The following is a 27,078-nucleotide window of genomic DNA, read 5'->3' on the forward strand; positions in this document are numbered from 1 at the left end:
GTGTGGCTGCGCTGCCTTCCGGCCCTCGCTGCGCTCCGGCCTCCTGCCCTGCCTGCCCCGCGCTGTCCGGGGGCTGTGACCGGGCCAGCGGGAGTCGGGGAGAATCCAGGGACGTGTGCCCTGGGCAGCACGGGGAGGCTGTCCCTGACTACACGCTGTGGGAGTTGGGGGGTTGATGGGGTTGGGAAGCTGTAGAAGGGAGTTTTCAGTTGTTGCAAGAGCTTTGCTTTTCCATCACTGGGCTCTCGACCCCGCTTCTCTGCTCCCAAGTTGTCTTCTGCTCCCTGAGACTCCCAGTCCCTGCAGTGTAAGAAGAGCGCTTACCTGCTCCAGTGCTGTTTGCTCTCCCTCAGCCCTTCCAAGCTGTGCTGGCCGGGAGGGACGGGGAGCTCAGCAGCAGCAGCTGTGGGTGCTGAGCCACGGGGCAAGCACAGCAGAGATCTGTTCCTCAGCTAAAGGCTGGGTTTAACTAACGTGCTCTACCATTTCCAAACTCCACTTGTTCTAGCCCAGACTTCTAGCTCAAAAGAGAGATGGATTGCCTTTGGTAATACCCTCATCTTTACTTACCCTTGCATGTTGCTAATATAAGAAGAGAAATCGTCTTTAAAAGCTGCAGGAAAAAGTGTTTAATACTTGTGGAAATACGCTCTCTTAAGGAAGGCCTTCAGAAAGCATCAGGGAGACCCTTGACCTCAGACACATGCACGGACCTCAAATGAAATACCAGTTTCTGTTCCTTTCACAGAGCTTGGACAGCAAAGTTTGACAGACTGTTTCAGCTACTTTCATGCTTCTGCCTTGCAGAGGTGTTCAGGAAGGGACAAAGCTTGAGTCACATTTCATTAAAATCAGTCTAAAGTCTGAAGATTAAAAAATATTTATATCCTTATGCTTTGCTTGTACAAAAGGATCTTAGGGTTCTTTAATCTAGAAAATTTCCATCTGTGATTTGTGACAGTATTTCTGTTAAAAGTTCTGTTATCTTAAGATACATATCTCCATTAATCTAGTTTTGCCTAAAGGAAGATGTTTCTGTAAGTAAATTATATCCTCTTGCCAGAAATAAATCTAGTAGATGTGTAGCCAGCTAGGTGAGACTGTGAGTTAGTTCCCAGAATTGCTGATTGAGAGAAGAGTCCTTGGTAACTGTAGGAGTTCAGGCCTTGCAGTGTGACCATGAGGTCACCAGCTGCATGACCTGCTGTGTTCCTGTGAGTCAGTAACTTCGGACTTTGGCTATTTCTGTATGGTCTTGTGCTAATGAGTTATGTTTTGTCAATGTGCCTTTCCCTAGGGCTTGCTTCACCTCTGGGACAAATGTTTGCTTAACAGTCAACAGAACTGTGCTGGTCAGAAAAGAAAGAGAAGAGGGGATAGTTGCCAGTGCTGTGAGTCTGCTTTTACATGTGCTAATTGAGTCATTTCAGGCTTCCTGACCTTATCAGCTTAGCTCTGGCCACGTGGTGGTTTGAAGAGAGACACCCTGCTCCAGCTTCCTCTCTGTCTTTCCAATTTTGGATTCTGCTTGGGGGAGGGAAGGCATCTTGCACAGACTGTCTCAGCTGCACACCATAGTCTCAGGCTGGCCTTCTCTTTCCTGCTTACCTCCTGTCTTTGAGAGCTGCCCAGATCTCCACTGGGAAAGGCTGAACTCTGGGTGTTGTAAGAACTGCCTCCCACGGGAGCAGGTGATGCATGAGTTACTCCTGCCTGCACAAGGCCACGCTCTCAAGGCTGTTTGCTTTATTTACATTACGGATGCTCTTAAAAACAAGCTTCTTTTATCGAAGAATTTCCACATGACTCTTGACCTACTGGGCACCCTGACACAGCCCTAGATGGCTTGTGGTGATCTAAGCATGAAGGAGCAGCTCTTCTGCAGTGCTGTGGGTTTGTTCTCCACTTGTGTGGACAAACGGTTTTTGTGGTCTGACAGTTGAGGTGTCAGCTAGTAACCTTTGGTAGGGTCTTGTCAGCAGCATTTGCTGGGACTGCCTTTCCCATTTTTGTGCTTTTCAGTTAAAACCTGGGGTCTCTACACCTGCCAAAAATAAGTAGGACTGCCAAGGACTAATGAGTGGTTAAACTAAGAGGCTTATAATGGGTGAGAGATATGAATGTACAGTGTCTTTTACAGTACCTAATTTCACTGAAGGTGGTGTAAGTTGCAGCCGTGTAAGTTGCAAATGGAGTGATCTGCTGATTGATCTAAGGAAAATACAGTGTGTGTGTGTGTGTGTGTGCGTGCGCTGGATTTGTTTCTCATAAAGGATCAAGGGCCTCATGTTCCCCCATTCCCTTGCAAGTGTGCAGTACTTGATGTCAGATTGCCACAGTCATGTTTGCTTGTAGCTTACCAGAGCTCTTGGGATAAGTATTCTGAAAACTGAGTGGTTCCCAAATATATTTTTTAAAAATTCGAGTACAAAGCAAATTTATAATCAGAATCTGCCATTAATACAGAGATGTAACAGTTTGGGGTTGTCTTCGTCCAGTGCAAAAGAGACTGTGCCTTTTAATATTTAACCATTTTCAGATGGTGTGTCAAACACAGCTAAAGGGGTGACTTACGATAAATTTCTTTCACTTTTGGTCTTTAGGACGTTTACATTTTGGGCTTTTTGGGTTTGAGGTTTGCTGGTGTAGTACTGGCAGCATCCCTGTGCAGTGGAGGTGTGGCTTACACTAGCCAGATGACTCTGTTAGTGGTGCAAGTTCTTCAGTTCACAGGTTTTTCATCTGTGTCAATGAATGGGGCGAATATTTCACTTTCTTTTCAGGTTCTTAAACTTTGGGTGGTGCTTGCTTTATTTTTTGTTTTACATTGCTCACTTCAGTTCCTTTTCTAGCAGTGCACTTCTAAGCTTTCCTTTTGTCTTGCTGCTTTATGGTGTCAAGTAAACCCAGTGACACTCCTGTAGCACTGGTGGAAAGTAAGTTATTCAAGCAGCATCTGGAATTAAATATTTGCATATGGATCTTCTTTTGTCACTCTGAGTAACACTGCCGTTAGAAAAGGGAACTGTTTCAGCTCCTAGGACTGGGATTAACTGCTCTTTGGAGGCCTTTGCTTTAAGGGGATCCAGACTCAAAACTGATTACGTTTGAAAAGGGAGAGGGGAGGGCAAGAAAACTTCACTTGGATTAAATGGCTTACTCAAACTTTATTCACACTTTAAGGAGAAACTTTTTTGTATAGAAAAATTTCATAATGTGGAGAAATTGGCGTGGGCATCACAGACAAACATGAAATATTTTTTAATCCTGTAAATTATAATTGAAGCAATTTTAATGATTAAGTTAAAAATGAAATATAAGATCAAGTATGTAGAATAGCTTTACTAACATCTTCCTTTATTTCAGTTTTAAGAAGCTGGATTTCATGACACCAGTGAGCAATGATCTATTTCCATTGCTGTTGCAATTGAGTTGAAACTGTGGCACCACTGTTGTCTCCATTCAGGTTTGCCTCAGGTCCTTTTTGTTACCAGGACTTGGCTTTGCTAGAATCTGGTTCAGTGTTTTTCCCGCTGTGATCATTAGTTCAGTCTCCTATGGGTGGAACGGTGGCAGCTGTAGGAATTTCAGCTCCTGCAGAAGCCATGGCTGCTCAGAAATCCAGTGGTTGCTCACCCTTGTTCCATGTCTGAGGAAGTGTCCATGGAGGGAGGCTGTTGGGCTTGGCTGTGGGAGAGCAAAGAGAAAGGCAATGACTCCAAACTGTTCAGGAGTGTTCTTGAAAACTGGCAGCTATGTGGCACCTATTGCAGAGCCTAAGAAGATGAAACCTTTGCTTTCATCTGCTGTGCTCTCCTGGGAGCGCTCAGCACTCTCTGTGTTGGCAGAAGCCCCTTGTGTATGGGGCTCTGTTGAGAATGTTGAGATTTGGCTGGGTTTGTTTGTTTTGCCTGGATGAAGTGTGGCTGGAATAAGCTGTCCTAGCAAGCCTGTGGTTTGGCTGATGTTTACTGAGGCCACTCAAGGAATGTTTTGTAGGTGCTGCACACAATAGACAGACATGCAGAGTTTGTAGTGGAAAAGCAGGCATAAACTACATCTAGGGTAGAGAAATATGTAAGTGCTAGATGAGCAAGTACAAGAAAATTGGTGTGATGAGATGTTATGTCCTGATTTTTCTGATAACTTAGTTGTGTGGTGAGTAATAGAGGGTTACAAAAGAGCCAGGGCCTGTTGCAGTGCTTTTCTACTGTTAAGCTGTCAGTGGAGGTAGCCAGGTTTCTTTCTAGGTTGTAGGTCCAGTGAATTCTGGACAGTTTTCTGTGTGGTGGGCATATCTTATGCAAGTGATAAATTATATTCTTTGTCCTCTCTGCATTTCCACTCCCCTCTCCTCCACAAAAAAAAAATTCTAAAAATGCCAACTGCTGTTCACGTCTAAGATGAGTAGAATGAAAAAATGGAGAAGAGCTTCTTAAATCAGACTTTGAATACCTGGTTTTGCAGGTGTCATTCGTATTTGCCTTAAAAGTCCAATTGTTAATGGTTTATTTTCAATTATAGACTTCTTTTTTTTCAGCTGTGCAGCCTATATGTAGTGATTAGGACAGACATGGCTAAGGCAAAACTTCTTATAATAGTCTGTCTATCAGACTTATTCTGACTTACAGAGGGGCAAGACAAAGTCCATTTCTGAATTTGAGAAAAATACAAACTTGTAAAATACAGGATGGGATGTACATGGTGAGGCTGGGGTAATTGACATGAGGCATCCCATGTTGTGTGTGCTCCTTATGCCTTCCCCTTGTATTTCTGGATTCTTCTAACTTTCAATTAATATTTTTAGCTACATAGTGAAGATAAACAGATATTACTATGCAGGCTTTACATGCTTGTGTAGTCTCAGATACATCCTTATTGAACACTTCGAGATGCAGGTTTTTAGTGGGGAAAGGAATTTTGAAGATGATTAACTGCTGTGCTGCATTGGTACTGCTTTGTTAACACAAAGATAAACACTGATTATAGAAGCTGATAGTGGTGGTGTCATATGGAGAGAGATGTTGCTGTAAATACAGAGCAATCCAGGAGTAAACTGTGTCATTCTTTATCTAGTCAGAGAATCAAAATTTCTGTGGCTGTTTGTGCTTTGCTGTTCCTTTAAAGGAGAACTTTGTGTGAGCACGTGAAGTGTTTTCAGAGGCTGCTCACGGTTATTGCACAAGAGTAAGGGCTCCTTTGTACAGCGCTGGTGGGGTGGGGTACCTGCACACACTTGTTGATTACTTGGACTTCAAAGTTTTGTTTTTCAAAAGGCTTTTGAGGCAAGCTGGTTAACTGTGCTTGCCCTACGGCCTGGGCAGCAAGAGAGGTTTAACCTCAGGCTAGAGAGATGCATGGGATGGGTGGGAATTACCTGTTTATTGCTTTTCCTCCAGGGAAGGTAAATGAGAAGAGCCTGTTTACACACCGAACCATTGCAACTATTGCTTGTTTTTCCTTTTGATGCAAGTGAAAATGTCTTAGGGAATCTGAGGTTGTGATTGGAGGAGGGGTGGAATTTTAGATAGGCATGTGGCCTGAGGAATGTGCCTTAGTGTTTTGCTATTATGTTACAGTCCAGATAACACTGACTTAATTTCCCTTATTCTTTCAGCTGGTTTTCAAGATCATAATGCAGCAGAAAAATGAAAAGCCATAAAAGACATCTGCTTTGGCAAAGAAGTCAGCTGTTGGCCGAGTCTGGAAGATGGACCACTGGTTTTGGGAAGCGTGGGAAATACTGCTTCCAAAAGCAATTTTTCCTAACTTAGAAGAAAAGACAGAGTGCTCAGCTATTTGTGAGCTTAAATCACAGCAAACTGTACAGAAGACTGCGGTGCAGAAGGAGGACACTTGAGCTCCAAAGCAGGTGGGCTCCTGATGTGCTTCTAAATGCAGAAACCTGTCCAAAATCTACTGTTGAATCATACAGCTTTCCTTACAAAACTACTGAGAGCAAAAAGATCCTGTCCCTATCGCGAAGCTGAAAGCTCGTCTGGAGAAGCAGTAAGGAAACTCAACAATGAATCCTTTCAGAGTGAACATCCCTTGAATGAAGAATTTGAAACTGTTGCTGTTCTCAATAGCATCTCTGGCCATATCCATTATGTCTCATGTGGTTTGCTGGAAGGTGCTGCCTTACCTGTAAAGAAAGGTGGTTTTGTGTATAGCGGGGAGGAGAGCAATAATGAGGGCAACACAGTCCTGGTAGTTTTAAACAACTGTAAAAGGAAATGCTGTTGCAAAGGGTGTGGAATGGAACTTGTGGCCCCTTGACAGCTCTAAAGAGGTCCAAATTTAACCATCATACTGTAAAAAAGAGATTTTTATTTATGATGCATAAGAAACTTTCTATGATTAGGTTTTGGTATAGAATCATAAAATTCCCGAAACTTCGAGCAAGAGGCAAGGCTTGTAAATTAAGAAAAATCAAGCGAAGGTTGGTGCAGAAAGTTACAAGGGACCATCAAGAAACACTTCAGCCAGATTTTGAAAGTGGATTGTGTCATTTGTTTTCCTCCTGGAGATCTAAAAGTAACCGTCTTTGGAAGCGGTACAGCTTATCAGATATGAACAATAATACACCCAAACCTTTAGGAGAGGAGAATGAAATATGTGCACCTGAGATCTGCCACACACGGGATGTGTCTGCTGAGCCGTGTTCTGAGGCTGCAGAATCCAGAGGGCAGGATGGCAGTGTGGATGCTGTCCCACCAGAACTGCATGTTAGAGCTTCTCCAGAAGCAGAAACCTTGCACCAGGTGGAGACCAACGGGACTCTGGCAGAGGATCATTGCTCTGACATTGTCATCTCTATGACAGGAAAAGAAATTGCTGTTTCAGATCAAGATGGTGCAGAATCCAAGGAGGTTGTGGGTGTAGACGGAATGACACTGTTGCAATCCTCCTTGCAGGATTCTGATGTCAGTGATAATTTTGCAAATGGACCTTTATCTATGGAGCTGACACAGAATGAGGACAGCTCTAGCCAGATGGAAGTAGAAGGCTCTTTAAACTTGGACATTTTTAGTTCGAAATTACTAGATCACCCTTACTGTAAAAGTCCTCTTGAGGAGCCTTCACCAGAAAGCACAGGACTGAAATTAGGAACTCGGAAGGGAGGCAAAAGGAACAGTCAGAAAACTTCCCGGGTGGCTGATGAGCAGTTGGCAACGTGGCTTTGTGGTATACCTTTTAAATACGTTAGGGCATCCAGGAGTTCCTGAAAACTGCTGCATGCATTGTGGAGTTTACATGTTGTGTTAATTACTTTATAAAAATGGTTTCTTACTGTGAATTGTAAAGGTCACTTAGCATAACATTTGATGAAGTGAGGCTGCAAAGAGGAGAGCTGCATGAAGGAGGGACAAATGAACGTTTATCTGACAAGCTATTCTAAGATTTTGTTTTAGAGAATACAATGTAGTTTAATTGGAATCTTTGCAGAAAATTGTTGATAGAAATTTTAAATGTCTTATGTGGAATCAAGAGGTTCAAGTTTTTAAGTGGTTGACAATTGTTACCCTTAATTTGGTTTTTGAAAATCCTAGGTATTCTAATGCTTCCTTCTACCTTAATACTCTCTTCTCTTGCTCTTAGTCTTAAATTAAATCACTTAAACTCAGGTTTTAATAGTCAAATATTGTTCATTGTCCCTTAGTTTTCTCTCCAATTGTTCATAAAGTAGGTTTAATGAATCTTATGAGACAATATTTTTTAAAAAGGCAAGAGTAATCTTAGCAAAGGTTCAGCAAAAAGGCTTCGGCGTTTTTTTTGTGCTATGCTGAGCATGCAGTATTCGATAGTCTCTCCAAAGAGGAACATGATAAAAATAGTAATTGGTGTCTTATTTATGCGTAGCAGCGTTCTACACACAGAGTAAGAAGCAGTAAGCTAACACGTTGTGCCATCTTGTACCATCAGTGTAACTTCAGAGATGTTCTGATAACTTCCTTTGGAGAAATTGGCTTTTTAGGGTCCCATAAACTTGAAGCTGGTGTCAACGAGTGTTAAAGGAATTGTTTGAAGTTTGACATGCTCTGATTTTTCTGCCTATCTTTTTGTCCTTCAGTTTTGCAATTGATTTCTCTAATGCAAAATATGAGGGAGACAGTGAATCTCAAGAGAGGAGTTAACTTTCCACATCCATATCTGCAAGTTAGTGTGGGGTCTGTTTCTCTGTGACTGGCTTTATGTGATCCAGCAAGGACCAGATGCTCTGTGAGAAATTGAGAGAAACTGTGCTAACCCAGTGAACAGACCACTTCTGCAATGGAGTTTTAAAGTTTGTCCATCAGATAAAGAGATGTAGTCCTTCTATAATAGGCAAGAGCCAAGGTTGTGTCAGGGTGGCAAAGGTTAAGGTTTTGTGGTCTGACAGTATAGTGGTTCTGAGTTTTCTCAGCTGAAAAGCTGTAAAGAAGAATTCTAGTTGTGGTATAACTGTACAGGAGCTCTTATGTGTTTAGGAGTGTTGTTAATAATTAACTGCACCTTAAAAGATAGTGCTAACCTCGCAAGAGTTCCTGGGCTAGAAACATGAAGGAGGTGCAAGTGTTAGGGCTGCTCTTGGGTTTTGAATTTCTCTGCAGCAGCTGAACTTGGACGTTAATGGGCTGCAATGCTTAGTGCGTTCAGAAGTGCTATTAGGTATCAAACAGCCCCATGGTAAATCCTGTTCATGATGGATATCTGATTTTGCCCCAGGGTTGAACTTTGTATTCTCTTCCTTGAGTTACACCAGCCCAAGTGAGGTCAGTGTCTTGCTGGAGGTCTGAAGGTCTGCTGCTGCTCTTAGTTGTAATGACAAGAACAATCCTTCCTCTGTATATTAATAAAAAGCCTTTAAAATTTTTGTATATTATCACAGGATAAGGTACACTCATAAGCCCCATGCATTGTCTATCTAGACTTCTAGCCAGACTGAGAAAAGTCCTCCCTGTCACAGTGTACTGAGATGTAAGGGATAAAAGTTAGGCATGTGGCAGAGTTGCAAGGAAGGGTCTTTTCCCATGAAGAATGCTTCCTTGTGGTTTGATCTTGCTCTTCAATCCTTCCTCCCTTCCTTCTGTTGCACTTCTTGTTACATCTTCACTGCTATTCTCAGCTCATTGTGTTTTGGGTTTTTTCTTGTTCTCCTTTGGTTTTTGTTCTTACTGCTGTTCTTCTGGCACTTTTTCTGTCCAGTGTTTCTGTCATCTTGGTTTTTCCTATCCTGATCTTGAAAGTTTCCAGGAAATGTTTTTAAAGCCTTAGTAAGCACACACTGCTCTACCCAGTGATGCTCTCTGCCGTCACACCCCAGCCTCAGAAGAGTCCTGGACTTTGGATCAATGCAGTTTTCCTGGACTCTGATCTCAGATCCAGCTTTCTGCACACAGAACACATATTTTCTGCTGCATCTGAAAATTCATTTTCAGAAAGCTGGACAACTTGGTCTTTTTTCTCTTGTTTACTAGCAAGTGTTGAAATCCTGTTCTCCATTCTCTTTCATTCTCAAAGTGGTTTTGGATGCCTGTGTGGAATTTATATCTCCAGCATTCCAGTCTTGTGTTTGAGAAAGAAAAAAGTCTTATTTCCTAGGTTTTTCAATTCCTCCAGCATTCATTTCTTCGTTACTTCCAAGTTAATATCTTTGTTTCTGGTGGTGTGGTTGCTCAGTGCTTCCCTGGGCAGTGACAGGCTGACAGGGCTGTCTTGTGTCACCTTAAATGCCATCCCTAGGATAAAGGGTAAAGGAGTTAAACTTGCTGGGAGTCTGGCGTCTTTTCTGTTCACTGTGGTGCGGCAGCGGAACTGAGCAGGCTGCAAACACTGCCAGCTCCAGCTGCCTGCATTTGAGGAGAGTCATTCCGCCTGCCATAAGGACAGGATACTGGCTTTTCAGTGAAACCTGTTGCAGGAACTGATGGCTTTTCACGTTGCAGTAAAATGATTTAAAATGCTAATTGAAGTAGGGAAGGGGATGGATTCTTCTCTAGCACTGGTATAATTAGTTTGCTGTAGGTATGTATGTATATAGCAAGAACAGGGGTGATCTTTTCCTGTAAAGCTGAGTGATCAGATTAATGCATTTTTATTTTTGTCCTTCTTCCCCTACCCCCGCTTTTATTTAATGTTGCCAATTTGAGCTGAGTTTTCTTAAATATATACTTGCCATGTGTGGTGCTGCGTGTTGGTTGGGTGCAGAATGACTGCTGCTTGTACTTGTAAGAACTGAGAGCTTTATTGGATTGGTGAACTCAGAAGGTTTTGATATGTTTGCACTTTCATTTTTCTGGTATATTTGAAGGATTCCTAGATGAAGTTATGAAGAAATATGGCAGTTTAGTACCACTCTGTGAAAAAGATGTCATGGGAAGATTAAAAGAAGTCTTTAATGAAGATTTCTCCCATAGGTGTGTAGCAATATCACATTGTACACCTGGTAAAGGACAAATCACTTGCATTGCTACTGCATGCTCCACATCTAACAGCTAGCAGAACAGAAGTCCATTTGACATGACCTTGACTTGATTTTTCTCTACCTTTTCAATCCTGTTTTAGAAAACCTTTTATAACCAGGGAAATCATGAAGTATCGGGAAAAACATCCAAAAACCTCCACTTGCAATTTCCGGGTCTTCTATAATAAGCACATGCTAGATATGGATGATTTGGCTACACTGGAAGGCCAGAACTGGCTGAATGACCAGGTCAGAGATGCTTGGTGTTTATGTGTTTCCCTAACCCTTTTTAGCCCATTTATATTAGAGTATCAGTTATATACCTTCTGCTGACAATACAGGTGGACTGTCCTTACTTTACACTTGTCAAGTAAAAGGAGTGGTGGGCAGCTTTTACAGTGACAGGTGCAGTAAGTCTGGAAGCTAGGAGGTGTCACAATTAGACTGTTTGCTTTTGAAGAAATGATGTTGCACTATTTTGATGAAATAGTGGCTACCCATACAGATTTTAGTAACTTTCCCCATCCCCAGCTTGAGCAGATTACAAGAATGACAGAGTGAAATAGCAAACTGTGGCCCACAGCCAAAAAACCAGGAAGGTTGCAGAGCTCAGGGCATGCACCAGTAGATTTAAATTGAATTAAACTGCATTTAAGATTGAGGCAGACTTCAAGCAGCCAGTTACAGTCTCTCTCCAGGCTGACCACTATTAGTTGCAGAGTGCTTGTCCTTCAGACAGTGTGGCTTTAAAGGCTCCTCTCCATGTTGCTGGTGTAAGTGGATAGGGGCCTATGTTTTATGGGCACTTGCGAATGTGGGTCTTAAAAAATTGTGATGTATGTATTTAACTATTTACTAACTCTTTCAGATAATTAACATGTATGGTGAACTCGTAATGGATGCGGTCCCTGAAAAGGTGAGGGGGTTTTGTTATTATGCAAATGTATCTAATGAGAGATGGAGAGGGAAGAGTGAAGCTTTGCACACTTCAGATACAGAATCAAGATTCAACTCAATAATGGTCTGAGTAGTTCCATTATAATTTGTTGCTATGGGCTGCTCAGATTTTCTGCCTTTCCTTTTCGCTTTTCAGTGCTGTTGCTCTTGTTTCAGGAACTGACTGTATTAGCTCTGCAGGTGGTCTCTGTGGTAGCCTAATGTCACTGATGTACCTGCAGAAGACATGTGCCCTCTTTTGGCCCATCCCATTCTCCTTTCTTCCCTAGAGGTTTCTGTTTCTATATTATCTGCTTCTAAGGTCCAGTATCCATGTCCTTGCTCACAAGCCTGGTGTTTCAGCTGAAATTTCTGATGAAGATGGATTTCTGCTGAGATGACAAACCATGAGTGCTAGCATCTGAACCATGCACATGTGCTGCTTGCACTCACCCTCCCGCCCACCTCGTAGCTGTGGGGGCTGTAACAGCTCAAGCTGTGTCAGCTGCTTGCCTGGTGAATGTGAATTTGTGTGGAGCTGCTTGGTTCCTTGGCAGTATTGACTCTGCAGGACTCTGTTTTGTGCATCCTCAACAGAATGCTTACAGTTTTGCAACTGCAGTGCCTAGCTGTTGGTGGCAGTTGAGAAAAAGAAAGCAAAAAAAAAAAGTAATCAAGATAACAAAGCCCCCTCCCATTCTGTGACTAAATTTGCAGCAGTGACAATTATAAAAACCCATCTGTTTACTAGCAGGACAGAACAGTTTTCAGGTGAGACCACAAAGGAAGAACCAAACAAAGCCATTCTTAGATGAGCTCTGCACAATGCAACTCTTAAAATCTTCAAGCTCAGAAGAAAGAGTATTGTTGCTTTGATTGGAGGTGATGGTGATTCTTCATTAGTATTCTCCATATTTCCTGAGTGTGTGCTAGGCTTGGGGTATTGGAAATTGTATCTGTTTGCTTGTGTCTGCTTTTTCTTCATAGTGCATAATTGAAATCCTCATGGGGGATTTTGTTCTGGTACCTCAGAATGTGGTTTTGAAGTCTATAGGCATAGCTAATGGGTGTTAGACTGTTCTCAGATGCTGAATTTTCTAACTTTTTTTTTCAAGTAACAACTCAAGCCTTCTACCACCTCTACACTAGCAGAATTATTAAAAACAGATGTTGCAGATTTCTATTTGTATTAATCTGTTCCTATAATTGCAAAAAGCTAAGCACAGGGAATAATGGTGTTAATCTGGAGCTAGGTTTTTTTTTTGCATCAGCCTCCATTTTTTTGGTCATAAATGTAGGTTTTTACTTACCAAATGGTTCTGTCATACTTTAAAAATACTACTCAACAGCAGAATATTGTTCTTGTTGGGAACTGGTCATAGTAGTTGAATACCAAAGATGATGTTGTTGGACTAAATCTCATAACTGTTTTGATCAATTTTCTTTTTCTGAGTCTCAGCTTCCAGCAACTAAAACCAGAAGTTACTCCCTTCTCCACCACCCCCACTTTTCCAGTCCCGTGTTCTCTTCCTTGATCCCTGTAAAGAACAACAAAAACAAACTCCTTGTCCTGGTGTTTTTCTCCCAAGTCCGTCCCCAACAAAAAAATTAAACATGATATGCCTGGAGATACAAAAATGTAAATATAAATGCTGCAGTGGCTCACATCATATATTATAGGGAAATAAGGCTTATTTTATTAGCTTGCTGAAGGATAGCAATAGTTGAGGCTTGGCAAAGGCTCTGTTTGTCCCTACTGGGGTTCAGTTTCTAAACCTGCATTAAATATTGCCTCATTACAAGTTGTTTTGTATAAATTATCCTGGGGGAAGGGGAATGACTGTGCATGAAAATTTCTGTGCTCATTCCTCCTCTCTCTCTGTTTTTAGGTTCATTTCTTTAACAGCTTTTTTCATAGACAGCTCGTAACCAAAGGATATAATGGGGTAAAACGATGGACTAAAAAGGTACCTTTAACACGGTGTTATCAGTGCTTGGGTTCTGCTGGGCTGGCCTCAATCACTAACTTGAAGCTGGGTTACAATATGTTATTTGCAAAGGATGGGTTAGCAAAGGAGCTGTACAAAGTGGGGAGGGGCGTGATGAAAATGATAGTGTGGCACTATCCAAGTTAGTACGGGGATGTTGTGAGAGTGTACTTGGAATGGCTAAATCTTCAGTGGGAGGTTATCTCTTTGTATATGTTCATGCAAGTTGTTAATTTAACTGCAAGAAATGTCTCTTACTGCTCCTGACAGTGCCAGGTACACTAATCTACAGGAGAGCAGACTTAATTCTGCTTCTTCCTTTTATCTCAAACTGGCATTCTTTGACAGAATCAAATTGTTACCCCGAGTAACACATACCAGGTACTAGAAAGCAGAAAAGAGACCCATGGTTAAAAAGCCAGACTCTTGTTCTCATGACAAGAACAGAATTCATCTTGCTTTCCAGAACCCACACCAGATAATGGGTGTGATATTTTCAGGGGTAGCTAATGCAAAAAGAAGTACTCTCTTTTTTCTTTCTTTTTTTTCTTATGAACATTTGTCCTTTCTAATATGGGAGATGAGGCAAGACTAATCAAAGGCCATGTTTGAATGTATGATCTTTCTGCAGAAGTACTTAAATAGCACACATCTGTGAAATGCTAGAGATGAACTCATTATCCAAATATAAAATCTATTCATATAATTTATTAAAAATCTCTTTAAGGAGAGATGGAATATCAGTGCTTAATATTCCCACATACTATTTTTTAAACATTTTTTTTCTCCAGCAACCCAAGTTTTGTAAAAATCCCCAAAATTAAGGTAGATTCTGAAAGCATTTGTATTGCTGTTGCTGAGAGGTACCCGATGAGAGCAGGTCAATTGTTTAGACATTTACACTTAAATTCCTGAAGAATCTCTCAAGCAAGAATGAGAACTAAGCAGTTTCTGTGGGAAGCGTTCTGTAGACTCCTTCATCCTGCAATGTGCAATTAAGGGGAATTTGTTTCTGCTCTTTAAACACACCAGAGTATTGTGCCATGTTTTATAGGTGTTCTCTCCTGGGATACAGGATATCCTGGTCTGGCTCTGGCTGCAGTGGTTTCAGAGCTCCTGTTGGTGTCTGTCCCTTCTGATCACCCATCAGATTGGCACTCCTGATCCACTGTAATGACACAGAGCTGGCTCTGCTGTCTTGGTGAAGTGAATCTGGGTTGCCACCACTCTTCCTGCACATTATTTCTTACTAAAGACCCCACGTTTGGCTGTCTGTTTCTACTCTTCTGCACACTGCAGTAATCCAACAACTAGGGCCACATGAGGACCCTTGAGTTTCGTGTGACTCTGCTGTTGCTGGACACCACAGAAGATGTAGTTCATTTTTCTTATTCCAGTTTTCCTTTGTGGTCTCAGCTTGCTGCTGGCTGACATCCCTCTGCTTCTCTCCAAGAATGATGGATCGTTGTGTAGCGAGTGTGCTGTAATCCGGTCAGGAAGCAGTTTCTGCAGGTGGGAGCAGGGTCGATGCTTGTCACAATCAAAGGACTGTTGTGAGCCAGGCTCGGCTGATAACTGCTGTGAATGCCCAGACCTTTTTGTCTCTTCAACTTCCCATTGTTACTCAAGAAATAGACTTTTCTTTCCTACAAAAGACCTGCCTTTGCCAGTAGTGTTGCAATTATGTACTGTTCAAATTGCACAGTGCTTAAAAGAAAAGGAAAAAAGCATAGAAATCTTCCCACAGGATGAGTTCATTTAGTTCAGTATTCTATTTTTGCTTATTTTCTGGACTGTGCCACCAAAACCCCAGTAATTAGATACTCATTTAAAGAGGAGCTAGGAGAAGGAAGATCATGAAAGGCCCTGGCTTGGCTGGCTTCCAAAAGCACAAGGGCTCATCTGCCATACAGACACCGGGGGTGTTGCATCTGATCTACTTGTTCTGTACTTCTAGACCTTTTCCCTTGTTTGCTTGCCTGTGACCGCAGTGCATCTGCTACAGAGTTAGCTTTGAGAAAGGATGCATCTGCTCTACCTTCTTCCCCTTCTTTTCTCTGTTCACCAAAGCATTGTGCAGTCCTCTGCCTTCTTCTGGCAAGTCCCAGAGCCTGTTAGAGCAGAAGGAGTCAAACTGCAAACTTGCTGGTTTTGTGGGGTGTTTGTAATTACAGCTTCTCCATAGAATCATGGAATGGTTTGGGTTGGAAGGGACCTTACAGATCATCCAGTTCCATCCCCCTTCCATGGGCAGGGACGTCTTCAGCCTTCCAAGCCCTGTCCAGCCTGACCTTGAACACTTCCAGGGATGGGGCAACCACAGCTTATCTGGGCAACCTGTGCCCAGGTCTTACCACCCTCACAAGGAAGAATTTCTTTAATCTAAACCTGTCCTCTGTCAGTTTAAAGCCATTCCCGCTTGTCCTATCACTCCATGCCCTTGTCTAAAGTCCATCTCCAGTTTTGTTGTAGTCCCTTAGGTACTGGAAGGTGCTATGAAGTCTCTATGGAGCCTTCTCTTCTCTGTACTGGACAGCCCCCACTCCCTCAGTCTGTCTCCAAAGCAGAGGTGCCCCAGGCCTCTGAACATCTTTTTGGCTTCCACTGGACCTGCTCCAACAGGTCCATCTCCTTCTTACGTTGGGGGCCTCAGAACTGGACACAGCACTGCAAGTGTGGTCTCCTAAAGAGAGCAGCAGAGGGGCAGAATCTCCTTCCTGACCTGCTGGCCACGCTGCTCGGGATGCGGCCCAGGATGCAGTTGGCTTTCTGGGCTGTGAATGCACGTTGCTGCATTGTGTTGAGCTTCTCATCAACAGCCCCAAAGTCTGTCACCTACCCACAATGCAGCTCTGATAGAAATGAGTGGTGCTCACACTAGACAAGTGTCATTACTGAAGAGATGTAGCTAACCTAAACTGAGGCTCAATTGTATTGCCATCATTACCTAAGAAATCTCACTTCATCACAGGTGTTGCAGTGCAACGTGAGCAGGATTTTGTCACAAGTACAGTAGTCATTAATTCTGATCCTGTACAAGGTTCCATAGCCACTTTCTGAACTGTAACTGTATTTTTGTGCCTGCTAATAAGTTGTGTATTAGGTAAACATGAAGACTGTGGTAAAGGAGTGGAGGGGGCAAAATAAGACTTCAGTTATGGAGTGACAGAGGAAACTTGGATACAATTAATCTCTTGCTTTGCTGTGTTCTGCCTGTGCAACTCTCTCTAATATATGTTGTTCTTTTTGCCAGGTGGACTTGTTCAAAAAGACGCTCTTGTTAATTCCTATTCACCTGGAAGTCCACTGGTCCCTCATTACTGTGAACATCCCCAGTCGAATTATTTCATTTTACGATTCCCAAGGCATTCATTTTAAGTTTTGTGTAGAGGTAAGAGTGACAGCTGTGTCTGCAAAGTTTGAACTGTTTACTTAAACAAAACACTCCCCCTTTGTTTCTGTTCAGCCGTAAACTTTAAATGTTTTTAAGACTGTCATTGTCTTGCTGTGTATGAAATGAGAATCAGCCTGTCCTGCTGAGGAGTCTGAAGCACAGACCTCGAGGGTCACACCAGAGCTGGGAGTTGAGGTCAGATTGCCTATTGCCCAATTAGCCTGACCGTGTAATCAGCACAGCTTTGGTGACTCTGTCTTGTCACTCCCACAAAAAGCAAGAGCTCAAAGCCCAGGGCCATGGGGAAGCAGACTAACCCCAAGGAGACTGAGGGCATTTCTTTCATCTGTTAAGGGATTTGTGTTTAGGATAAATGATAAATTGTGGTCCTTTTGAGGATAGGTTGCCTGGGTGAGAGCACAGGACTGAAGATGCTGTAGTGTTGCCCAGTGGGGTTTATGTGTTACCGTGCTATTAACAGCATGTTGCCTTTTTCCTTGGCCTGCACTGAAACAGGGTGTTTGCCTCTGGTTATAACCCAGCAACCTTTCAGGGCTGCAACCTGAACACTGGAGTTAAATTATCAGTCTTTCTGATAAAGAGCAGCCAGGAAATTTTTGCTGGGCTTAGCAAATTGTAATGACCCTCTTACAAAAGCTAATTTTGTCAACTTAATTGCTTGCTTGATGCAGCAACCGTCTACTTTTAACTGTGTAGTTGTTGGCTTACAGAAGAGTAGTAATTATTGTACCCAGGAGAGTTCCCAGCTAGGACTTCTGAATGAAGATAGTATGCCTGCTGGCATTTGCTGAGGATGAAGCTAATGTTTGTCCTGGGAGCAAGAGATCTCATGCTCTCTGGCTTGTGAATGTGCAGCATAAACCAGCCATCTCTCTTGGCAGCCCGACAGTCTCTCCTGCAGCCTTTCAATGTGGTCTCTCCCATCCCTTTCCAGGCAAGGCATTTGCACCTGAATGTCTCACAGACATGAGGAACTTTTATTTTTGCCTGTTCTAAGGTTAGGAGGGGAGCAATACCCCAAAATTCACTGTGATCCGCACACTGAGGTGAATATTCGTGTGCTGCAGTGTTTAAATTGTGTTATAAGTGCCCAGTCTGTTTACAGAGAAGTAGAAGGATTTGCTTAACCCAAGACCATTGTCTCATTTATCTTGCTTCCTTCTCTTCGCTTGTGTCAGCCTATTTTTTTTTCCTGTATGTCACTAAAACTCTCCCTGGAGCTTTGTTGATTAGCTGTAGGACTCAAGCATTTTGTATTGAGATTCCAGCAGGAAAATGCAGTCGTATCGAACATAAGGGCCTTGGTGTCAGCCAGTAAGCCAGGAAAGAACACGTGCCAGGCTGCTCTGTTTTTCTCTGCATGTCTGGGATCACTCTAACCTTGTGCCTGGGTGCCACAGCTAGTCTGGTGTGAAATAGAGCAGTGTACAGTCCAGCTGAGGGGAGTTAGAGCTCCCCTTAATAGACCAAAATGAGCCTTGATGGTAGCAGGCACAGTACCCACCAGAGTTCATTTCTTTACCTCTAGATTTGAGCTCAGCTCCTAATGCTCACCTGAAATTTGTCCTCATTGTCAAAAGGATACCAACCAAGCAGTCAGTGTCTCTCTCCTGTTCTTTAGCAAGTGAATAATGTTGCTTTTTTTCCCTTTCCTCTTTAAAGAACATTCGAAAGTATTTGCTGACTGAAGCAAAAGAGAAGAATCGCCCCGAGTTCCTTCAGGGTTGGCAGACTGCTGTGACAAAGGTAAATGGCAGCACTTTGAGCCCTGGGGTCTGACTTTTTGGGGAGATTTCGTGAAGCTGCTTCTAAATTCAAATATTTGTACAAGTAGTAAATGGGTTTATGCTGCCCCCGTGGAGGGTGGTGGGAGAGATGCAGGTAGTTACCCATGGGATTCCAGCTCTGATGTTCGTTCAGCTCCCACCAGGGCTTTAGCACTTTCTGCAAATGACTTGGGGACCTGAGCCTTTCTCTGGACAATTAAATATATGCGCAGCAAAACCTGCAGCTGGTGTCCATATTGACACAAGGTCAAGGACTGAACGAGCTGGAGACTCAGCTGCACCCCTTCTCCTGAAAGGGCTGTTCTGAATGCCAAATGGATGGGCTTTGGTGAGGAAGGGAGCAGGCTGATGTTGCTACTGCTGGTATTTTATGTTTGCTGTGGATAGAGGGCTTTGGTCTCCAGGGCTGTTTGTGGCACATTGAGTTTGATCATGAGTAAACAAAGTCTGGCAACAGTAAAAGGGAATAACTTGTGTGTAGTGTAAATGAGGGAATATGTAATTTGCGTAGCCATCCCATAATGGCTCCAAAGATATAAAACAGGTCATTGCACATTAGACATACTTCCAACAGCTCCCTCCTTGCACAGGTTTATTTTTAGATGCTGATACAATGATGAAATGATTCCTCTCTGCACTCATGCACAACCTGTGCAGTCAGTTGTCCTCCTGCGTTCTGTGAGGCAGAAGATCTGGGAGCTGAGAAAAAACAATTACTTTGCCTCTTCAAGTGCCAGAGACATAATAGCACTAGTGATTGTGACTTTTTAGCTCTGCATATCAAAATTGAGCATGTTTGAGGAAATAATGAAGGTTGAAAGTTATCATTTGAGACTGCCTTGCTCAGTCCTGTTGCCTGGTGATGAGCTATTTGTCATGTTTTCTGAAACCTTTTGGTGTGGCTGGGGGAGGAAAGCCACTGCTGGTAGCATGGATGCTGAGAGTAATCTTCCTCTAGGCCTGTGTGACTTTGCTGATATAGTTTTGTCCTGTGTAAAGTAGATAATGCTGTACAAACATTTATTTAAACTAATTGAGAAGCTGTTCTGTGTAGGTCACTAAAAGAATATAAACTTGAAAGAAAGACTTGTAATTTATTTTCTGTCCTACGCTATATATTTTTCTAAAAATTAGGTGTTATTCTAACAATGTGTAACCTTGCAAACTTTGGGATGAGAACAATTACAACTCCAGTTTCTGGTGCTGCAGAACAGCTAGCTCTGATCATGAGACAACTGATCCTTATGCTGAATCTCCTTTTGGACTTTAGGCAGGAGTTAGAGAACAAAAGGATAAGGCTCTGACATGTCTCTGCTTGTTTCTTTTCCTTTCAGTGCATTCCACAACAGAAAAATGACAGTGACTGTGGGGTTTTTGTGCTCCAGGTAAGAGTATTCCTTTTTAAAAATAAGTGGCCTGTATTGTTCATGTAGTAAATGTCCTTTTTTTCAACTAAGCCTTTTCCTTTTCCCCAGTACTGCAAGTGCCTCGCCTTAGACCAGCCTTTTCAGTTCTCCCAGGAAGATATGCCCCGAGTGAGAAAAAGGATTTACAAGGAGCTGTGTGAACGCCAGCTAATAGACTAATAAAATGCAGCCAACTTAATTTCTCTGGCATTTCTGACAAGTTGCAGCTGGTGTTTGTGTACTTGAATTTCTGAAAACTTCCATGAATTTTGAGCGATTCTCAGCTGAGTGGTGTGGCCACTGTTGTTACCTCAATTTTTTGCAAAGTTCTTTAATTGGCAGAACATAACAGAGCTGCCATAGAATATTCCTAATGTCCGTTTGATTCTCTTACGTTCTTTCCTGTATTTAATATTTATTATTTCAGCATGCGTATAGGCAAAGCATGCAACTAAAACCATGAAATGGTAGATTTGGTGCACCTTTGAGATGTAGCTAGAAATGACAAATACAGGTGAATTTGTCTGGAAACATAAAGATGCATGATATGTTTTCTGATGCAATAATGCTTTGAATGTATCAAAAAAAAAAATTCAATGCCATAAAAAGAACAGCTAGAACTTATTTGATAGTTCCATTGTCCCTGTTGTGGCTGTGTAATACTGAATACCACGTTTTAGGGTGTCCAAACTCATCTGCAGTTTTAATTATGAAGACCCCTTATTAAAATAGTTCAAGTTGCTAATAAAGTTTGTTCTGTTAGCATTTCTCTGGCTGTCATTATCAGCCTGTCCCTATAGATAAAAAGCAGCCTTTGCACAAATAAAGCTTCAGCACTTGTCTGTGTAATAGCAAGTAAGGAAGTCTTGAGTCAGTCAGTTGGATGGTAAGTTCCTAGATGCTGCAGAAGTCTCCATAATGTGTGCATTAAGGAGAACTATAAAGCTGGCCCTGAAGAGTCACAGCTTAGATAGTAAGATAAACTCTTTGGCTGTAACTGTTTACATCTCAGATGGCTTTGAGTCATTTCTCAGATCCACAGTATGCAGTGAAAATGTACCATTTCTCCCTTCAGCTCTGTCTTCAAAGCTTGTTGTCTTTAACCTCCCGTTGGCTTTTGCTTTTGTTCAAATATAAATTAATTCATTTCTGCTGCATCTGCTGTTTGATTGTCTTGAACATCCCTGGTTTTGTCTGCGTTCAGTAGCACCGATGGGTCTGGTTGGGAGTAACAGTACTTGTGGGTGCAGTGCAAACACAGCGAGGTGAAGTCATCCTGCTCCAGAGGGGTGGGAGGCTGGGAGCCCGGCTCTGAACTTTGCAGGATTGTTGTGCTGGGCAAAGGATGAGTGAGGGAGGTGGATCTGTTGGGTTTGCACCTTGGCCTGTAAACTGATGTGCTCCTTGCTGAAGAGAGCTACTTCTGTTTGAAGAGATTGTTGCCTGGCACTGCTACACCAGCAAATGTCTTTGCTGTGTTTTTCTGCCAGATAAAGGAATAAGCCCAGAGGAAAAGTATTTTCATTGCTAAACATCATGTGCTGCGCAGCTTCACTTTGTGTCTGTCCATAGCCCTGGCTTCTGATGGAGGAAAACCACTTTGACTTCCCTGTCTTGCAAATTAATTCAGACTTGAGCTGAGCCAGGTGCAAATCCCTCCTAGATGACGGGAGGGAGAACGGAAGGAGTGCCAGGCACAGGCCAGGAAGTGGAAGCACGTGCACACTGTGCTGTGCTGGAGAAGGAGTTCCTGCAGTATCCTTGCATGTTCCCACTTCCCCTTGTTGGCAGCTGGCAAGGACTGGCTTAATTTAGCAAGATAAGGAAAGCCTTAAACACTTGGTTAGATAATTTAAACGAGGAACTTAATGAATCAGAAAGAACCTAAGACCCAGACAGGCACGATACCTTTGCCCATTGTATGGTGCAGAGCGCCCCACAGCACGTGGTTTATTTGTGTTTCCCTGAGGTGTTACTGACAGGACAGCAGCACCTTCTTGCTTGCAAGTAGTGGAGGCTGACTTCCATGAAAATTGAAACTTGGGATGTAGTTTCTCCTGTGGGGTAGCACATACAAGCCAGTGCTGCCATTCTTATCTCTCTACGCTGGTGTCACATGAACGGTTCCAATGCTTTTTCTGCCATGTGGTGGGACAACTGATCCAGTCTACAACTAACCCAGAGGACGGAGTTCTTACCTCAGTATAACCTGTCGCTGAATGTATATCCCAGTATGAATGAATACACAGAATTGGGTGGCCAGGAAGAGATGTGGAGGTGTTGCCACTTTGGGTGCATGCAAGTGAGGCTTTATTCTCAAGTAAGACTCCTGGCAGAAAGGGAGTGGAACACAGAACTGCATGAGCAAATTGCTTTTATTTTCCGAACTTGAGCAATTTGGTAAGGAAGCTTGAAAGGTGTCCTGTGAGACTACCAACCTGGGAGGCTCAATGCCTCAAAGAAAGACCCTTATTTTTTTGTGCAAGCTGCCTTGTTGATGGATATTTTTCATTGCGTGGGAATGTGCTGGAACATTGCACTACTGACAGTTGTTTCCTAAGGCTTGGTGCCTGCTGCTGGTTGGTAGGTATCCATCTTGCTCTATATGAGGGATCCTGAGGAGTCTTTAATCACGATCCCTTTATCAGCAGCATCAGCCAAAGCCCAGGGTTTCTGTGAACTGTGTGTCGAACGTGGGTGCTTTGAAGCAAGTGCATGTGTGTCCCAGATCGTTTGAGGGGAGGGGGCTTGCATTTGAATCTGCTGCCTTGTGAACTGGGGAACAGGGTGGGGAAACATGCATGTTGGAAAGTACTTCGTATGTGCTTTCTTGTCATCTAGAGGTTTCCTGACAAGTGTTCCAGTTGGTTATGGGGCAGCACAGAGGAGTTGCTCTTGAGTCTCCAGCTGTGAACACACCAGTGAGGGGCCTCTGAAAAAAAAAAAAAGGAGGGGAAATTGAAAACAGATCTAATGTAAGCAAAGTATGTTGGTGCAGTGCTGAAATTAATCACAGGCAGTTGGAATCTCAGGCTCTGTAATGGTGTATCCTGTGAAACTGGACTAATTAACTCCTCCTTGAGAATGTCTTTGATGCCTTAAAGGAGATGGACTTCATAATCTGTAGTCATTTTACTAGTTCTTAAAACATTCAGAACTATGTACAGTGTTTTTATTATGAGAGGCACATTTATGTGGATGTAGTTATGGCTGTTAGCAATTCCATTAATGTGATCTTCAGATTTTCATAAATCACTCTGAACTGGTTTGGCGGATGCTTAAATTTCACGACTTGTTCCAAAGAGATTGTCTCGCTGTGCTGATTTATACAAATAGTCCCAGAACTGGTGAAGCCTCTGCCTCGTGCGTGACAAATTTAAGCTACCTGAGTTGTAATAAACCTTAAACAGAATTGAAAATGAATTATCAGTTTCCATTTTGTTTGCTTTAATCTATAGTTTTAAATGACTGTGCCCCGATACAAATCAATAAATGCAGAGCGTGGCCTTGATTCTTCAAGGTGAGTAGAGAGATGCCTATTGCTGAGCTGCTGGTACTTGCAGAATGGAGGCTGGACCTTTGTGCTGTCTAATATACAGTTGTTCTGTTCTTACCTGGCTCTCTTGAGTGTGAAGGTGGTATTTTGAATGTTTCACATGCACTGATCACCGAGGCAGACAGGCTTGCACAGAGCTGCTGGCTCGTGTTGAATCTCCAGCGTAGTGCTTAACTTACCTTTACTTTCTCAGGGTTTTGATTGGCGTTATCTACTGTAGCATTTACTCAGTTCAACAGGAAAATTTAAACCTTGGGAAGTGCTGCAGAGTTAACTCCACTGAGCAACGGCTGTGCTGTGGGTGTGCTCTTGCATTGAAAGAAGCCCATGTTCCTGTGAAGTAATAAAATTGAGTTTTACCATAAACCCTATTTTCTTTCAGTGGTTTGGTTTAATTTTAATTTTAAAAGCAACCAATGTGATGTTTGAGGGAATGTTTGTAGCAGCTTGTTTTGGGATTGTGTTATTAGGAGAACCTTCTCCAGTTGATTAGTTCAATAACTCTGAGCTGAACACTAATGATGCTCTCTGTCTCGCAGTGATATAACTTACTGTGGTTTAAGTTCTGACAACATACAAGATTGGAGATGTCACCCATTGCATAAATAAGGGTGGAAATCTTGCATTAGACACTTTCTTCTGTGGTGGCATTTAAAAAACACACATCTGTCAACAGAACACATAGGACTTAAATTGCTTTTCTAGATCAAGCTACACTAATGCCCTTCTTGTATTTCTTGTGGATTTAGCTGTGTAACTATAGAGTTAAATCGTGTCTTTGCCACATTTTACAAAGCTGTACAGCTTGTGAATTTGTGATAATGGTGAGAATGAAGGCTTAGCAAATGTCTCTTTAAGCTATTAATCATGAGACTGGCAACATCATTGTCTTTATTACATTCATAATTTAAAAATCCTATCATGGAGGAGGAAACATGGATGCTTGTTAAATATATTCTTCAGTGGAAAGTACTAAGAAATCAGATCATTAAAGTACAGAATCAGAAGAGACACTAGAGCCTTGCCAGGAACAATAATTACTATTTATATGTAATAGGCACTCGGAGGGAAAAAGATGAGTCTGGTTTGCTTATGCCTGAACTTAATGCGTTTTATGAGTAACCAGCTAGAAGGATTTGTGGATTGAATTTCATTTCAGAGCATGTAATATTACAAACTATAGAGCTAAAAACTGTTGTAAACGGAGTGAAATATCCTGAGAAATCCACTGGTTTGTTTTCTCTCAACACAAGTCGGCAGAACATGTGTGAAGCCGCTCCAGCTCCTGCCTGAAATTCTGATGAATTCTTAATTCTTGGGTTTAATTTCAGCATTGCTGGTAACTCATCTCCCCTAATGTAGCACTCTGAGGTTCCAGACCATATGTAAACACTAAGGTTACCTGGGGCTCTTTACAGGCAACTTTGGGAAGTGGCTGGGAGGAGGAGGGATCAAAAATCCATTGGGGAATCTGTTTGCACCACCTTGTGATAAATGTATTGTGGGAGGAAGGGCAGGGGAGAAACTGAGCATTAAAAAAGATGTATTTAACTGGATAATGTGGGTCAGGTCATGTTTATAGTACATACAGAGCTTGATGCAGAGAAGGAGCCATATTGTTTATGGAAACCCTTGAGATGAGTGGGAGAGAAATGCAGGGAAGAGATGCCTTCTGCAGGGATCACTGCTCTGCACAAGAGGACACTCTGTCTTGCTTCAAGCCCATGCATTTTACATCAACTTAATGCAGGCAGCAACTGCAGCAAAGGAAGAAACTCCCTCTGCAGTGTTCAGCTGAAAATCGCGTTTGTTTAGGGCAGTTGGGGCTTGACAATTTATCCTCAGCATCTCTGACAGCTCCAGCCCATTGAAGAGCTGGCAGGCTTTGCTGCTCCACAGCAGACACAAGGCTGCTCCAAGGGAAGGCACTTACAAATCCAATAGATTCCAGCTCACCTCTCAGGTCTGGCTTCTTGGGGGTTTCAGGTTTGGGGGGGTTGGTGTTTTTCATCTTGTTTTTAAAGAAGTCTGAAGTACAGAGAGTTTTAGGGTAATTCTTGAATTAGTATATTCACTTTTCAGTCAGGAAACTTGGCTTAGGAGATCTGCTCTCAGTTTTGCATACTGAAATGCTTCTGTTTCACTATTAATGGGCAGAAAAGAGTCTTCAGGACAGAATTTTTGGCAGAGTTTTGGATTTTGTCCTCTGGCAAATGACTCTTCAGGTGAATGTTTTTTTTTTCCTTTAGAACATGAATATAGCTAAAATATTCTTAAGTAATATAATTCAATGCCATGAATTAATGGCCACTTACAATTCTTGTAAGCAATTGGTTGTCCCTAGATGGGATGTCCTAGCCTTCAGAACGGACTGGGATGTATTTTGACGGGATCAGTACTATTTAGAAAATGGAGCATTAAGGTCCAGCTCCCAAGTTCACCCTTTGATCATTTTACCAGAACGAACATCAGAAACAGAGCATTTAAGTCCTGGTGTAGTTCTTAGCAGGGCTGTGGCTCATGGCCTTTCCTGGGGCTGTGGGGGTTCCTTGGGTGCAGCTTGAGTCAGATGGATCTTCCCAGGGTACTCTTTGGCCACCAGATGTCACGCAAGGACCACCAGAACAGCGTGTGCTGCTGTGCTCCAGCCCCCAGCCGATGGGTTGACCAAGCCATGGTGTCTCCTGGTTGCGTGTCACTGCCACGTCGGTGGTGTCTCCTCACACGTTCCTCAGCAATGTCTGCGCTGCACTTGCAGAAAGAATGTGTGTGCTAAACCAACCCCCCCTCCACCACCTTCCACCCACCACCAAATCCACTGAAAATCCCTCTGTATCAAACATGTAAGTGTTTGGCTCCAGTGCGATTACTCCAGAGTCCCATCAATTTTACAAATTGGCCGAAACATTTTTTTGGTAGAGAAGCCTTGCATACCAGAAGTCTTTAGTCTGATCAAACTGCTGCCCTACCATAGATCATGACTGTTATTTTTATAACTCTGTATTACTGTGGCAAATGCTGGGAGGGGGGAGAAACCACATCAGTAGCAACTTCTGTCTGATTTGTGGTCATATGCTTATAACTTGACATGGTTTTGCAAATAACTAAACAAAACCAGGAATTCGTTTACGGGGGGGAAAAAACCTACCCAAAACTCAAAAAAACGGCTGCATCAAGTATCTTGTGTGGAGAGTCTGAATTGCTGACAATTTGGGTCTTTTAATGGAAAATGGTTCAGAGCAGGAACGGGAACTGGTTGCCCTCTGTTAGTGAGTTGGGGCTGTGCTGTGCCTGTCAGCCACTGCCAAACTCTGTGACAGCCTCTGGGCCATGGATTTTTTTGCATTTTTATTTAATTGCTGGTGTCTGCTCAGGCTTTATCCTAAATTTAGTAACATTCAGTGTTCACTTTTCTCTGCAATACCTTTATAAATTCCCATATAATCTGATCTCTAATTTTAAAGCCATCTGTCATTTTTGAGCTGTATACTTTCCAGCATTAAAAAGTCTTGTTGAAGAAAAATTTAAATTCATGGCCTACTG

General features: G+C 42.6%; 1 protein-coding gene across 4 annotated transcripts in view; it reads left to right on the forward strand.

The window, feature by feature from the left end:
* Positions 1-23,402, forward strand: part of SENP5 (SUMO1/sentrin specific peptidase 5) — a 32,297-nt gene extending 8,895 nt beyond the window's left edge. Inside the window, exons 1-11 of one of the 4 annotated variants that reach the window (XM_017726964.1) lie at positions 977-1,391; positions 3,367-3,466; positions 5,618-7,188; positions 10,295-10,400; positions 10,549-10,696; positions 11,316-11,363; positions 13,273-13,350; positions 16,625-16,762; positions 18,449-18,532; positions 19,908-19,958; positions 20,049-20,159. In XM_017726964.1, the coding sequence (XP_017582453.1) occupies positions 6,237-7,188; positions 10,295-10,400; positions 10,549-10,696; positions 11,316-11,363; positions 13,273-13,350; positions 16,625-16,762; positions 18,449-18,532; positions 19,908-19,958; positions 20,049-20,159 (1,716 nt within the window). In that variant the 5' untranslated portion in view covers positions 977-1,391; positions 3,367-3,466; positions 5,618-6,236. Of the gene's footprint in view, positions 1-976; positions 1,392-3,366; positions 3,467-5,617; positions 7,189-10,294; positions 10,401-10,548; positions 10,697-11,315; positions 11,364-13,272; positions 13,351-16,624; positions 16,763-18,448; positions 18,533-19,907; positions 19,959-20,048 lie in introns of those variants that run through there. The other 3 variants (XM_017726963.1, XM_017726965.1, XM_008644515.2) reach the window with 3 other exon arrangements.
* The last annotated feature ends 3,676 nt before the right edge of the window (positions 23,403-27,078 follow it).

The sequence above is a fragment of the Corvus brachyrhynchos genome, unplaced genomic scaffold (assembly GCF_000691975.1).
Source record: "Corvus brachyrhynchos isolate BGI_N302 unplaced genomic scaffold, ASM69197v1 scaffold162, whole genome shotgun sequence".
NCBI lineage: Eukaryota > Metazoa > Chordata > Aves > Passeriformes > Corvidae > Corvus > Corvus brachyrhynchos.